Here is a 16879-nt window from a genome sequence, read left to right as displayed (position 1 = left end):
GTAGGGTTTTAAGAATTTCTAGTGGTAGGAAACAATGAATTAGTAAACAGCGTTAACATTTAGGGATTTTTTTTTCTTAGAGAAATATTCATTTCGGACTAAAAATGGTATGAGAATTTTTTTCTGTACTCAACCCAAGGAATAAGGTGTTGAAGTCGGCAAGGTTATATTACTTCCACTTTGTAGCCTACATAATTATAAAGCTAGTAACTAAACATCTAAAACTAAATCATTGCCACTGTACAGATTTGAAGAGAAACAGGAGAGTAATATTTTCGAAGCATTCAGAATAAAATTTAAAATACATATTAATAAATTATTTGTTTGTAAAATTTACCTATAATTAACTCTGAGTTCACTAGATTTTAAATTCTAACTGGTTTAATCTTTGTTTCGCTTTCAATTTGAGAAAAGATACGGAGATAGATCATGTTTCGTTTTTGCCTCCTGAATGTAGTTCTTATGTGGAGAAGCCTTATCTTAAAGTAGGAATTTGAATTTCAACATATACATAGACCTATATTTCAGAATTGGAAATCACCGGAAGAATTCCTGAATTATCAGTCGACGAAGGGAAGTGAAAACTGGAAGGCCGAGGAAGAGATTCAGAAACCGAAAGTTATGTCAACTTAATGTTTAATAGATTATACAACTCGATTGCCTTCGGTGAGATTTGAACCCTCGAATTTCGCTTCCGTGGCAGGCATGGTAACCACTAGACTACGGACAACAAACTGGTCCTTTAGCTACAGTTCGTACATCGCGGGCAACTGATTTCTTTATTCATTTATTATATTGTCTGCAGATTGCCGCTGTAGGGCAACGGGACTAAAATGGAGACTAGGGCTTCTGAAATTTTTGTAGTAAAACCAAGTCCCCGGACACTAACACATGCTGTAAAACTGTGATGTCGTATCGCAAAGAGGAAAGAAGTTATACCAAGTTTTACGGCAAGAGTCGTTTGAAAAAGACCTCTTGTGTTAACCTTGCGAGTGACTCAAGGAGAGGGAGCAGAGGGGTTGCTGTACTGAAGCACACGGTCGCTTGGATTATGAAAAGTCGCGCAGCGCTGAGTGGGGGAAGACGTTTGTAAGGAAACAAGGAGGTTTATAGTTACGATCTTCTGAATGGAAAAGTGGGGTCAGTATAGTCCTGGATTAAAAATGGCTACATACGAAGCTCATAATGCTTCTATTTCGACGTTTTATTGCCCTCTCCTTCTTTTATAGTACCTCGGCAAGGGAATAGTGGTTGGCTTTTTCCCCCTTATCGATCTCGCTGTTAACTATCGATTCTCACTTAATTTTAACTCGTTGAGTTTTTTCCTTTGTTTTTGCTCCTTACCTTTCATCCTTTCTTAGTTAATCTTTGTCATGAACATTAATTTATCATTATAGACTGTTATTTTCTTCTGTCCAGCAACTATAACAATTATTCGTCGATGGTTTCATATACACAAAGATATTTTATGTAAATATTTTCTTGGTTCTTTCGTCCTGTAAGTTACTAGACTTAAAAGTTGCAAGTACAGGTTCCAGTTCTACTGCATGGATAGAGGAATTTGTTTTTCTATATGAGCCGTTCAGTGCAGAAGTGGTGTAAGTCAAAATTGGGTAATGAGGTTTAAAGTAAAAATTCTGTAAAATACAGTACGAAGTAGCAATTAATATTCCCTTCGTGATGTCCACTGACTACTAATAATTTAAGTAAATTCAATTGTTACTTTGCGCTCTATTTTATAGAATGTTTACTGTAACCCTCATTACCCTTTTTGGACTTACACCACTTCTGCTCTCAACGGCTCATATGAGTTAAAAGGTAAGGACAGTCAGACGAAGTGACTTGTTTGATTGAACTGTAGGCCTATTAAATAACATTAGCGTCCTTCCTCCTATTCCCTGGAAGATAAAGTAGAATAAAACTCCGTTTGATCATCGTCAAACACAAGGCCTTTTCCGGCTTCAAGTTATCTGTTAAATTAATATTTACAATACAATGTTCAAACCTAAAACTACTTACATTAAAATTGGCAGGTATCTGCGCTGTATTCTTAAAAGTTTAAAATAACATTAAAATTATTCTCTCCCATCGTTTACATAGGCGTTCCTGGTCTCTTCTGCAGCTAAGTTGGAATTACAAAACTGCTCGTAGGAGTCGTTCTTGATTTATTCTTCCCACATGCTTCTTTCATTTTATGTAATAATTCCCTTTTCTATAATTAATAAAATCTTCTATTTATAGCTCTTCTCGTACAGTACATCTCTTCATCTATGATCAATAAGTCGACATCCTGCTACTGCTCGTTAGGAACGCATTTCAGCTGCTTCCAATCTGTTCATTTGTTTATTTGTAAGCGTCCAGCATTCATAACCGTATAGGAGAGCTGGTATTGCTATTAGAGTATAGAACTGCAGTAGTTTTTTTTCTGACTGAATAGAGCTCTCATAATACCACATAGGAGTATTTGTTGGAATCTTTGCAGTTTCTCATTAATATCCTGTTCTTTTGCGTATCCTACACTGCAGCCCAAGTAGTTGAAATAATTAATACTTGTTCTACTATTTTATCATTAAATGATAAATTTTATCACTATTTTACATCTTATAGAATACATTCCTACAAAGGTTATCATTTTTGCTTTCCTCTTTGATATATTCATGTTATATTCTCTCGCTGTTACATTCAGCTTATATATTGCTGTTTGTAAGTTATATTCCGTATTTGCTATTAAAACCTCATTATCAACATAAAGAAGAGTATTGATTTCTATATTATCAATATAAATGTTTTCTTTAATTTTAACTATTTCATCCATCTCTTCCAGTAATTATATTGTCAATATATAAATAATGTATATTTGTATATTTAATAGTGTGAGCGACAACGGACACCTTTGTTTCACATTTTGGTTAATAACGCTTTTTGTATTATTACTTTTCCCCTTTATTTCAATAGTTATTTGATTTTCGTAAATAAACTCTAGTCTACTGCTCTCGCCAGGTAAGGGTAATTTTTTAACATTATGTTCCAAAGTTTATGTCGATTTAACCTGTCAAATGCCTTTTCGTAATCAGTAAAAGCTAAAAATATTGGTAGATTAATTACCTTTTTCTTTTTCATTAATTGTGTGATGCTAAATATGGTATTCAAACAAGCGGTTCTTTCGAAAATCATATTGGTGGTTTGATATCCTAATACAGCTACTTTATCCGAACCTTATTAACAGGCTTAGGATCCGAGACAACTTAAGAATGAAGTGAAGTTAACAGTGCAACGGAGTATAGATCGAGTGAGGTGGCACGGTGAGTTTTGTTTACCTGTACGTTAGAGTACAGTCCGGTTCGTGATCAGAGGTACAGTATTCTTCCGTGTCTCCCTACGAAACGAACTCAGGCCATCACAGTGCATTTTCAATATATTATAATGAACAGTTTTTTTCGAACTAGTTGCAAGTATGTATTACATGGTTGTTCATTGTAACGCTAACGACTTCATTGTCGCTGAGGGACATGAAAACTTGTGAGGTATGTATTCTACTTCATTTTCCACCGTCACTAAATTGTGCTATTAACAGTAGAATATAACACAGCACATTGACATCGTTGTTTACATTCACAGTATGTCTGTCTACTATGCTCAAGGAACTCTATAGTCACGCCTGCTGTCGCCCTGGGTGGCAGAGTTGGTTTAGCGCTGGCCTTCTGTGCCCGAGGTTGCTGGTTCGATCCCGGCCCAGGTCACTGGCATTTAAGTGTGCTTAAATGGGACAGGTTCATGTCACTAAATTAGTGACATGTAAAAGAACTCCTGCGGGACAAAATTCGGGCACACCGGCGACGCTGATATAACCTCTGCAGTTGCGAGCGTCGTTAAATAAACCATAATTTTATTTTTTATTCCTAAGCCTGCTTATTAATAAAATGTTTAGATCGGCATACATTAATGAAGAATTATTTATATTGTAAAATTAAATACAGTAGTCAACTACATCTCTTACGTTTTCTTGCTATCATTGTTGACTCATTTAACATTAAAGAGCATGTTATATTTTCTGTATCAAGGATACTGAAAATTTGTAAATACTACCGTAAAAATCTCTTAAGCTATTTTCGCAGCATCACAATACTTTCTCAATCGAGTGAGGTAGTTCAGGCGGTAAAGTTTGGGACTAGCATTTGGTAGGCCCCGAGTTCAAACACCTTGGCTGGCCAATTTCACTGGGACTTTTATGGTTTCCCTCAGTCATAAAGGCAAATACCAGATTTGAAATTTACACATCATGATTCATCATCGCCTTAATCACCAATATCTTAAACATTAAAACAAAATCTAAATGTTACATAAACACAAACCATCCGTGACATACGACAATAGAAACAGAAACTCAGCAACAGACAGATGGATGGCCTACTGATATACTTGAAAGTAATGAGAAAGCAAAAATATGGGAAGAAATCAATTTTTTGAATCCCGTCCTTTCTCGAAATGAAAGTCTGAACAACTCCCATAGTTACAGTTAAACCAGCAGGCGGCGTGACAGATTGTCACTGAGGTATGATGTGGGAACACGACACTTGACTCTGTTTTCCCAGGAAAATACATTTCTCTGCTTTTAACTGTGTAAATACGCGTTCATGGAAGCTTGGGGATTTAAATCCGAAGCGAAACGAAGAAATCATCACAGCTCCTTTCAAGCCTGCGTATTTCTGAGCCACGAATTTATCATTTTAACCACGTTTCATAACGAGACTAACGCCTGCAACTGTTTTGCGTCTGCGCATGCGGTTTCGCAGAACTTCTTCCCTTCGTGAATTCCTTTACAAACTTGACTTCACTCTATGTATTAATAATTAACTCCGATTGGACTCCATGTAGCGCGAGTTGCTTTATTTCCCCTTCATGTGCACATTGCTCATTTTGTCCCTCTTCAAAGGAAACAGTCCCTGATTCCTGTTACCGAGTGGTCCAAAAATTTTGAACTGCCAATTTATGTGAAATTAATCGAGAAAGTTACTAATAGTCCGAATATATTACATACATACATACATACATACATACATACATACATACATACATACATACATACATACATACATACAGACATACATACGTGTTCTGTCCATGAGCAGGTCTTTCACTGCAAACCCAGCATTCTCCAATCGTTCCTATTTTCTGCCTTCCTCTTAGTCTCCGCATATGATCCAAATATATTAACGTCTGTCATCTGATATATTCTTAGGCCCCTAATTCTTCTCCCGTTCACCATTCCTTACAGTGCATCCTTCAGTAAATATTCTCAGCCAGTGACCCAAGCAATTCCTTTTCCTCTTTCTGATCAATTTCAGCATCATTGTTTCTTCATCCACTCTTTCAAACACAGCTTCGTTTCTTATTTTGTCTATCCATTTCACACACTCCATTCTTCTCCATATCCACATTTCAAATGCTTCTAGTCGCTTGCCTTCACTTAGTCGTAATGTCCATATTTCTGCCACCACACAATGCGACACTCCACACAAAGGACTTCACTGGCCTCTTCCTTAATTCTTTTTCCAAAAGCCCGCAGAAAATGCTCTTTTTTTAATTAAAAGTTTGCTTTGCCATTGCTATCCTCCTTTTGACTTCTGGGAACAGCTCATGTTATTGCTTACAGTAGTCCTACACCCCAAGTATTTGAAATTTTCCACTTGCTCTACTGTCTCAATTAAAATTCGCACTTTTAGCCTTCTTGATTTTTCTTCCGATAACTTCTACAGTTTTCGTCTTGTTTCCTCATATAAATTGTAATTAATTAATTATTAAACTTATAACCCTAATACGTCCATCTAAGGTAAAATGGGGGTACTTGTGTCATTGGAGTTTGCATAACAGTATTATAAGAGGGTTTTATTTTACAGACAGATTTATCAACAGTAATCTCACTAGAGGTTTTGATTTATCTAGAGAAAATCAAAACTCGAGTGGGATTTAATTGACAATTACACGATTAGAAGAAAGTATATCAAGATTAGAAGTAACGAAGTACTCCAATACAATAAAATATTAATTGGCTTACGAAAATACAACTGTCTTCAAATGTATTATTGTACCATCTCAACATTACCTACATGGCAGTAGTGTTTTATGATTATTTTTTCTTTTTATCAGTTGTGCCAACTATGGAATCTACATTGAACTCTGTGGACGGTTACTAGTCAAGAAGGCTTTGTTGATTCAGTTTAATTTTTATTAAAACATTTGCATTCCACTTCAATCATCCGGATCCCAGTAATCAACGTCCCATGACAGATGATTTTCAATAAATCTTAGTATTAAACAATCTTTGATACGTGACTATCCATAATATCATATAGCAGAAGCTATAACAAACATAACCTAAATAATATAAACAAGTTTAGAAAAGTTTTAATTAGGGATGATGAAATAAACAAGAAATGTTTTAATTAACGATGATGAAATAAAAAATAACCATGAATAATTTTAAAAGAGACAATTATTGAAAGTACAATTTTCAAATTTGAATGTTTTAGTGGTTGGTGGTTCAGTTGATGTTATATTGGACGTGTACGTAAAAGAAGTGAACTCGTTGATGTACATGGTGTATCCGTCAACTTATTCAGGATTTTCGAATGGTGCTCTTCATATATGACCAGTGATCTTTATTAATTTTTGTTCTTGAATGCCAATGCGAGTCATATTTGAAAGTGCTGTGCATCGACTGGAGTGGTTTGTAATTTTCTGTTTTTTTGACGTCCAGACCAGTGCAGTTTGAAATGTTGGCAAACAAAGAAACAAAAGCTAGGGTAGTGATAAAAATAAACAAATGCTAGGGTAGTGATAAAAATAAACAAATGCTAGGGACGCGATAAAATTGTGCGATAAGCAGCCATGATTGTTTGAAAGACGTCCTTTCGTACCGTTTTATTGGTCAAAAGTAGTGTGACGTAGTAAAAGTGTAATAGTCAAAATAAAACCAAATCCCCGAGTGGTATTTATTACAAAAACATTTATTCACAGATATGAATAGATTCTTCTAGTGTTAAATACCCGAGCTTATTGTCAAAAACAAAATAATGAATAATGAAGATATTTATTTTACTATAAAGATCGAAGAAATATAATTTCATTATATCAGAGAAGAAAATAAGAGTTACGACCTTCCAAGGCAAATTTTATCTTTATTAATTTATAATTTTTTTAATTCTTAGTTCATACTGCGACTGTCAGTAGTTCACTGTTGGGAATGCTTGTTGCTCTTGTACCTCACAGTGCCCATTATTTCGTGGTAATTGGTGTCCAAGTCGGCATTCGCCTTTATTTAACTGAAAATTGGTTATGAGTTTATTCAGTCGAGGAAAATCACGTTCTACGCTCGCCTTAGCTGAGCCTAGTGTGGTCTTGGGCTTGTGTTCCAGTCACGGTTGGTCTATTACTCAGTGGATTTCATCCGAGGCTTTTCCTAACTGTAAGGCGAATGTCAGATAATCCATGGCGAATCACCGGTCTTATCTCGCCAGCATACAATCTCGTAATCACCTATTTCACCCATGCTATGTAACCTAGGATTTGGTGCAACATCTTTCTTAGTCGGTTTGACCTCCCCCTTTTTCCATCCTACACACCACTGCAGATAGCGGAAGGAGAATCACTGTATCACACACTAGACATCTCGCAAGTGCGGGCCTTCTTAATCATAGGATTAGCATGACACAGGATCACCGCAGAGACAACGTAAAACATCGGACAAACACCCACTCCCCTGAACGGAAGATTAATTTCTACCATTACTCACCTTCGGAATCGAACTCGAACCGCTTGGTCGGGAAGCGCTCACTACAACGGTTGACAGATTATTAAGTAATCGATTAAAATCGCAAGTGATGCTTATACTTGAATAATGAGTCACTCTTCGTGCTACCCTGGTCTACTCAGTCTGACATAGCTTGAAAGGTACGAATTTGTATCTGAATATTATATTAATCAGCGTTAAGAGTTTTCTTCGTTACTTATTCATCATTTCATGTTTCACTGTATTTTACATTACATGACAATTATTCAGCAACCGTTGGATTTGATTGGGACTAAATCTTCATTGTGTGCTTTGATTTCAGTTAATACTTTACTAAAAGTTATAATATTGGATGTGTTTACTTCCTGGATGGTCCACCGCTGTGGAGTAGCGGTTATAACATCTGACCGTGAAACTAGTGAGCCCGGGTTCAAATCAAGTTAACTGGTTGAGATTTTTTCCGTGTTTTTAACTCAACCCATTAAGAGCAAATGCTGGGTAATTTTCGCTGTTGGACCCTGAAGTCATTCCGCTAGCATTATCACTAAAGCCCAGATTTCTAAGCAAACTGCATATTCTTTTGCACATCTTTAAAGTTAAGCATAAAGATTATACTTCGTAAGACACACCTAGGTAAGCAGTTTTAACTGTGTTTGTCAGTAATTATAAATGCTTATTTCGCAAGAAAGCGTTTTTGCTTATTTATTTTACGATTTTTAATTAAAACAGCATATTTTACCCAAAGCTGTAATTTTAAAATTGCATATTTCACTCCTAGTCGTCATTTATCACTGATTCCCTTTTTTTTATTGGCTAATAAAAATTAACTTCAGTCGAATTCGTAAGAAAGCAATGCTAGAGTATGACCCAGGATGTTGTGAAATAATACTGCGTAGTTTTAATTACGAGAGAACCTTGGGATTCCCCGCCAAGTTTCTGCGACTAGGCAGATCAATCGGTTATCGCACTTATCGCGTTATCGGAATGATGTCATGTGCACGGATGGCAAATCCCCGAGTTCCAAGCTGCAGTGTGCAAGTTGTGCAGCACGCGTTGGCTCAATAAGATGTGTGTGATTGTTCGCTGTTGTAACTAAGGAATGCCACTCACAAAAACCTCTCAATCAGTATTCTTACGCAAATGCGTAAATGAGTTTGGAAGTAATATTTTAAGTGAGGACGGCAGTGTCTTATTTTGTTTGGTGTGCGAAAAAAAGTGTTTCTGCGAAGAAAAAAATGACATTGTGCAGCATATTAATACAACACGGCATAAGGAGAAGTTTAAGAATAAATCTAAGTTAAACCAGCAACTGATTAAAAGCAATGTGGGTGAACAATCGAGTTCTAGTGACTTGTGTTTAGCATTAGCGGGTTCCGACATTCCGTTGTGGAAATTGAATAATGTGCAGCTTCGGGTGTTTTTAGAAAAATACCATGAATTCCTTGATACATGTTTAAATTATCAGCATATAAATTAATATTTAAGAAATAAATTCCGTTAATATTTCGTTCATGAATAAAATAAAAAGATAAAGGACCTATGTTTAGAATCTTGAGGAATACCCAACTTTGCTCTTATTACTTTAGAATATTGAAATTTATATAAAAACAACCTGAATTCTGTTATTAATAATTTTAAGATAAAATAAAATTATAAATACATAATTTTAATTAATAACCATATTGTATCTAATATGAATAGAAGATGTGACTTTCTGCGGTATATCTCAAATAATATTAAAGATAATTTTGAAGAATAATAACAGTTACAGACATTTAAAAACTTGGATTGTGAATATCATATCATATATTTATCAAGGTTTATTGCGAAAGATAAACAAAATTCAAAGTACTTTCGTTACCGGTGCAATAACTAGGTGTTAAAAAATTAAGTCCAAAAAAATTACAATGTTTTGAAACAGTTGTGGTCCCTGTAATAATGTACAGGTTTGAAGAATGGAAATGAAATGGTGTCAACTACGGAAATGTAATCTCTTATATGTGTTTCTAAGCACACCCTCACAAATGGGAAAAAGTGTTAGACATATGAGGAAAAATCAACATATTCTACTTAAAAAAATAGAACACATGAAATGTATGGATATGATCAGTGAAACAATGCGCTTAAAACAGGCAGGACTTTGGGATGATGGATCCGTAAAAAAGTAACAAAAGATTCTTTGAAAAAACGCAGCAGATGAACTGGACTGCCATGAGAATTATCATGAATATGAATTGATGAAAGTGAGATAGTTCAAAACCGCACTTAAAAAAAATGTTTGTTGTGCGAGTTCATTGTCTATACATATGACGAAACTACCAGTAAAATATTATAAAATTTACTAAACAAATCACAGAAATATAGTAGGCCGAAGAAATTATCACACCGCACCTAAAAACATTGGATTCTGAACTTGTAATATGCTCGTCTGTGAAATTTTTTTTGTGTGGCTTAGGATTATATCATTCTCACCTTCTTCGTATTAGTGATGAACAAAACTACAGTAAGTGCCGCGTTGTCTTTCGAATATCGTCTCGTAACTCTCGTGCGCTTCGAGTCCTGCTCATCATTCTCGAAATAGCATTTGTTTGGCGTGGAAAGATTTCGTAACTTTCAATAACATACATAATTGAAATAAATAACATTAGAAATGTTTGAGACAAAAAGACAAAACAAAACAATATCGCTAAATAAAGCGTTTATATATATATATATATATATATATATATATATATATATATATATATATTTTACTTGAGATTGTACACTTGATCTCAAACATACGAAATGAAAAATCCTAGTCTTTTAAAAAGGGCCTAGTAATTATATAAGGATTGCGGAATGGATTGTTATATATTAAAAGGTAGAGATGATGTTTCAAATAGGCTAATTGGTTATTTATACTCGTACATAGTATATATAACAGTTGCCAAAACAGCTAAAAGTTCAGTCTCGTCTGTGACGATTCAAGTCTGCTTGACGTTTGAGACTCGACAATTCCCGAAGTCTTGAAACACTCACAAGCAGTCTTTACGTCAACGACGCGATGTAGTCAATATTGTCGTGCGGGTTTTCGGCTTACGGGCGCTGTAAGTCTTGCTTTCTCGATCGTTGTTCAACTTTACTTCATGAATACGAATGTTAATCTAAGTTCTGCTGTATTTAATTTTCCCTTTCTATCCTTTCACCATTGCACAGTTATTATAGTGTCGTAATTTTATTGTGTTTAAACAGACAACGTTGTTGAAAATGCATTTTGATTAAGATAATGTTAATTGTGATTCCCATTTACAGAAAACTTCTGCTGGAGATAGTCATTGTCTCTTAACCTACGTTTACTCCACTCGTGACTAGCGAACTGTGACTCTGAAGTCGTTTCGGTATGAACAAATAGGTAGCTCATGAATTATAAAATGACAACATTAGGCCTTTTATGTGAGGAGGAAAATAATCCTTTACAACTAATAATATTTTCTATAGCAGACGTGTTTAGGTGACCTATATATTTGTTACGGATGATGCTCTCCCTCTGCAAAAGCCCATTATGAAACCGTGTCCAGGAATGCGGCAGAAAGGCCGAAACAAGAGGATATTTAATTAGAGGCTCTGTAGAGCCCTCACGATTGTGGAGAGAGAGCGCATTTAGAATACCCTCTGCAGTATTTTTGAGTGCATGGAAAGCTTATCCACTAATGTGAGCACCAGCAAGCGGAATTATTGGTATATATTGTACAGGTTCATAATTATTTACGGACTTGCCAAATTACAGAAAATGTGACATCAGAAAATGGACATTGGATAGTAAGGAAAATATATTCTACCCAATGACTTGATCTCTCCGTAGAAATTTCTTGAGATTCACCCAACACTTTTACAATCGTCAATGTCACCACCACCACCACCACCACCACCACCACCACCACCACCACCACCACCATAATCATGAATCTATATTATGAGACCTTCCCGTGTGGTGATCGGGAATAAGAATAGTCCCACCATAGCTCATACGAGTGGTAAGAGGCGACCTTAATGGTACCCAGTGCCTGGGGGAATGGCTGAGCCACCCGGTCCCAGGGGTTATAAATATGGGACCTGGTCTTCCAGGTTCGGGAGTTGGATCGCGGGGCTGACACCCCTGCATCCGTAAAAATCCATCATCTCACGAAACCTCTAACAGGTGGATTGATGTGGTTACAACTGACTCCAGACTCTTCTTCGGAAGCGCGGCAAGGAGAAGGATGGCGATGGATAGGGAAAAATGGAGGAAGAAGCTAGAGGAGGCTAGGGCCCAACATTGGGCTGTTAGGCCATAGTAATAGTAGTATATTATGGGACCATTTTGGACCCAAAGGGAATTTTTGAATTGGTATTTCCAGCGCAGATCTGGTCTTCCTCTTGTTCTCATTCCTCTTGGTTTGTTAGTAGTAGGCTTTCTTTAGATAAAATTCGCCCCGTTCTTCCTATATGTTTACCTATATTGCTGTAATTGATAGTAATCCAGCTTGTCTAATAATTTGAAGATCTTTAATTAGACAGTTTCATTTATGGTCACTCCTTTGATAGCTATTCCACGTAAGAAACACGTGAAATTTAGTAATTTTGAAATATATGTGGCGCCGTAAGATAGTTTGGGTCTACATGAAAGCAGGAACAGACATTTTTGAAATTCTAAAATATGATGGCTATAGACTACCTACATCAGTTTATGGAGCAAAATGTTGAACTAGTAATAATAATAATAATAATAATAATAATAATAATAATAATAATAATAATAATAATAATAATAATACTACTTACAAATGGCTTTTAAGGAATCCGCAGGTTCATTGCCGCTCTCACATAAGCCCGCCATTGGTCCCTATCCTGTACAAGATTAATCCAGTCTCTATCGTTATATCACACCTCCCTCAAATCCATTTTAATATTATCCTCCCATCTACGTCTTGGCCTCCCCAAAGATCTTTTTTCCCTTCGGTCTCCCACCTAACATTCTATATGCATTTCTGGATTCGCTCATACGTGCTACATGCCCCTGCCCATCTCAAACGTCTGGATTTAATGTTCCTAATTATGTCAGGTGAAGAAAGCAATGCGTGCAGTTCTGCGTTGTGTAACATTCTCCATTCTCCTGTAACTTCATCCCTCTTAGTCCTAAATATTTTCCTAAGCACTTATTCTCAAACATCCTTAACCTATGTTCCTCTCTCAAAGTGAGAGTCCAAGTTCCACAACCATACAAGACAATCGGTAATATAACTGTTTTATAAATTCTAACTTTCAGATTTTTTGACAGCAGACTAGATGACAAAAGCTTCTAAACCAAGTAATAAAAGGCATTTCCGATATTTATTCTGCGTTTAATTTCCTCCCGAGTGTCATTTATATTAGTTACTGTTGCTCCAAGATATTTGAATTTTTCCAACTCTTCGAAGGATAAATCTCCAATTTTTATCTTTCCATTTCGTACAATATTCTGATCACGAGACATAATCATATACCTACGTTGTCTTTTCGGGATTTGCTTCCAAACCTACCGCTTTACTTGCTTCAAGTGAATTTTCTCCTAACATTCACGGCATCCGCATAGACAAGGAGCTGATGTAACCCGTTCAATTCCAAACCCTGTCTGTTATCCTGAACTTTTCTAATGGCATATTCTAGATCAGGCATGTCAGAAATCAGACTCTAAATGCGCAGTTATTTGCGCGGATTGCCGGTCTGTGCAGGTTGCATCAATCAAGCGTTGCTCTTACCTGTTCTTAGCTGGAGGGGTGTACAATAATCTATTCTGCGCTTCTAGGTTGGATTAAATAGACATTTGGACATTATAAACATAGTTAGCAGAACGAAAAAAAAAACACAGTTATTATCATTGTCTATATTTGACAATTGTAATACAAGAAACTTTAAGCTTACTCAGTTATACTTCACAAAGTAGTGGTTTGTAAAGCATAATTTATTAATATGATTTGTATATAGTATTTGAAGAAAAAAAATTACAGTAATTTCTAAACAACAAGAAACGAACAAGTATTCCATTTTACGTAGTAGGTACTAATTATATTAAAGTAATAGACCCTACTATTTCATTGTTCGCCAAGCATTATTATTTACTGTGACCATTGGTGCACAAATGTTGAAGAAAATATTATACTCCGAATTAATTAGATGCAGTAGGACATTGTGAAGTTTTTACACCGAAATCATTTCTTTGCTGTATATCAATATAAATTAATATTAATATTAATATTAATATTAATAAATATAAATTAAGCTTAGAATTTAAATTCACATATAGTTTATTTGAAAACGTTGAGAGCAAATATCGAAAAGTTGGGAGCGTCACTCAAAGAAATTAAAAGTGTAGTTCACAAACTGTGAAGCGACGATATCCTCTTTATGTCAGATTTAAAGATTTATTAATATAAGTATATTGAATTAATATTGTGACGTGAGATGGAACATTTGTCATTATATATTTTTCCAGAAAATTTTCTTGCAAATAGTTGTTTTCTTCTCTCCTTACAACCTCAAGAGCCTCACATGTATTCCTCACTATATTGTCATCACCAGTTTATGAAATGAAAGTCGCAAGTCGTCTAACCTTTGATGGCTATGTTAGTACAGACTCCAAAACAACGCCATTGTCAAGTACGTTTTGCCGTGAGAGTACTGATTAAGAAATAAGCGCTGGCAATATCATATTTTGAGAACTTTACTAATCTGATCTAAATTGTCACCTCACAACACTATTACCGCGACATAGTCTGATGATAGCCTTTCATTTTAAAATTATTATTATTGTTGGCTGAGGAAAACATTATAACAATTATGTTATATGATTCGTAATTTCTCTTCTCCGTTATCTGTGAACTCCTCACTTTCTTTATCATAACTCATTCACAGACACAGCCAAATCGGCACTCGTACTGAAACTGTGTTACTGAAACAAAAGCTGCTGCAGGTATATATTGTATACCCCTGTCGCGTTCCCCTCCAAGACGATTTACTCCCTCCAGGTAGGGGAATAGAGAGTGCACATCGCACAGAGACAGTTGCACAATGTGCGCGACTGCACAATGTGCAGGGTTTTGACATGCCTGTTCTAGATCGAAGTTAAAAAGTAAAGGTGATAGTGCATCTCCTTGCTTTAGTCCGCAGTGAATTGGAAAAGCATAAGATAGAAATTGGCCTATACGGACTCTGCTGCTAAGTTTGACTGAGACACATTTTAATTAATCGAACTAGTTTATTGGGAATACCAAATTCAATAAGAATATTATATAAAACTTCTCTCCTAACCGAGTCATATGCCTTTTTCAAATCTATGAATAACTGACGTACCGTACCCTTATACTCCCATTTCTTCTCCAATATCTGTCGAATACAATAGTCGATCTATTACGCCTAAAACCGCTCTGACGATCCCCAATAATTTCATCTATGTACGGAGTTAATCGCCCCAAAAGAATATTGGACAAAATTTTGTACGACGTCAGCAAAAGCTAATAATAATAATAATAATAATAATAATAATAATAATAATAATAATAATAATAATAATAATAATAATAAAAGACGTAGATCCCCAGTGGGGACAGTTTGCCGGCGACAGCCGAGCAGGTAACATCGTGTGTCGTACGTAGTCCGTGAGTGAGTGTTTCATTGTGCGTTTGTTTTGATAACCTTGTAGTGAAACATGAATAGTGCAGTTAAAAGGGAAAATACTTTAAAAGAAATATTTAATAAAGAGGAAACGCGTCCTACAGCATTTGACATACATAGATGGATAGAAGAAGGGTTACGTATCAAAGACACGGAAATACAAGCGATTCAGTTAGTAGGGAAACAAAATGCAGTGTATATTAAACTTACAAATAAAATTAGTTATGAACATTACCTACAACAACATACTGGATCATCATCCGTTAAACTTATGAATGGAGATAATGTAACAGTCAACATAACCCCTGCAGACGAAGAAGTCGTGATGGTACGAGTGCTCAACATACCACCGGAACTGTCCAATGAAAGAATACAACACGTGCTACAGAACTATGGGAAAGTGCAACATATAGAAAATGAAAAGTGGTCATCAAAATTTCGATATAATGTCTATACCGGTATACGCATTACACACATGGTATTAAACAAGGTCATACCTTCGTCGATTGTCATAGCCGGTCACGAAGCATATGTAACTTACCCTGGGCAGGAACTTACGTGTTTTTCTTGTGGAAGTACAGCTCGTATACGGCAAGCGTGTCCTAATAGGAATATAAAAGCCCCGGTGACGGTACAATCTCGAACACGTCTTACACTGAGTGACTTGATCCCTTCCCCTAGTGTTTCCACAGCAGCGACAACTCCTACTATGACTAGTGTTTCATCTGAAAATGGGACTGATAGTTTATCCGAAAAACAAGCATCTATTGGTACTTCGGATACAAAATTAATGCACGAGAGTACTTCATTGCAAAAGAAATCAATAACGCAAAAGAGTAGTGCAGTGCCTGATAAGACAGTGACTATGACGATAGAACAGGGTGACTCGGAAACAGATTCAGCAGATGACGTATCCGAGATTCTTCACGAGCAACCGGTGAAAAAGTATAAAGCAATGGAATCTTCTGACACTGGTGAGTGTTCTGCCAATGAGCAGAAGAATCCTGTTGACGTTGTTGTTCCGGTTACTACAGGTGATTCAAAGAATCCTGAAGAAATTCGGGGAGCAACAGCAGCAGTTCCAGAGGATTGGAATGAAGCAATGAAACAATAAGAGCAAGATCCTGGATCGACAAACAAGTCCTCGTCACAGGAGATTGGTGTTAAGAAATTGGCTAAAAGCAGTAATTCTCCTAAACATCGTTCTCACCCTTACAAAGGAGAAGGCAGTAAACTAGGATTTCCATTATTACGTCCAGTTGACTAGATCTTTGACCGACGATTACTGGTTGTGCATTGTGCAACATGTTGTTGAAGTTTGTTCTGCTATTGGCTGAAGTGATGACCATCACTATAAGTATTGCCACTGTGAATTTCAATAATAATTCCTCGCCCACAAAACTTTATGCATTGAAAGGT

The 16879-nt window shown here is 36.0% G+C and overlaps 1 protein-coding gene across 1 annotated transcript; it reads left to right on the top strand.

Annotated features, from left to right (window-relative positions):
• The first annotated feature begins 15494 nt into the window (after positions 1-15494).
• On the top strand, positions 15495-16574 carry LOC138695194 (uncharacterized). The gene has a single exon (XM_069819652.1). The coding sequence runs from the start codon at positions 15495-15497 to the stop codon at positions 16572-16574; it is 1080 nt and encodes a 359-aa protein (XP_069675753.1).
• Positions 16575-16879: the final 305 nt, after the last annotated feature.

This window comes from Periplaneta americana, chromosome 2, assembly GCF_040183065.1.
Source record: "Periplaneta americana isolate PAMFEO1 chromosome 2, P.americana_PAMFEO1_priV1, whole genome shotgun sequence".
Taxonomy (NCBI): Eukaryota; Metazoa; Arthropoda; class Insecta; order Blattodea; family Blattidae; genus Periplaneta; species Periplaneta americana.
Note: the sequence above shows the minus strand (reverse complement) of the source record. Positions and strands in the feature narration are given on the sequence as shown.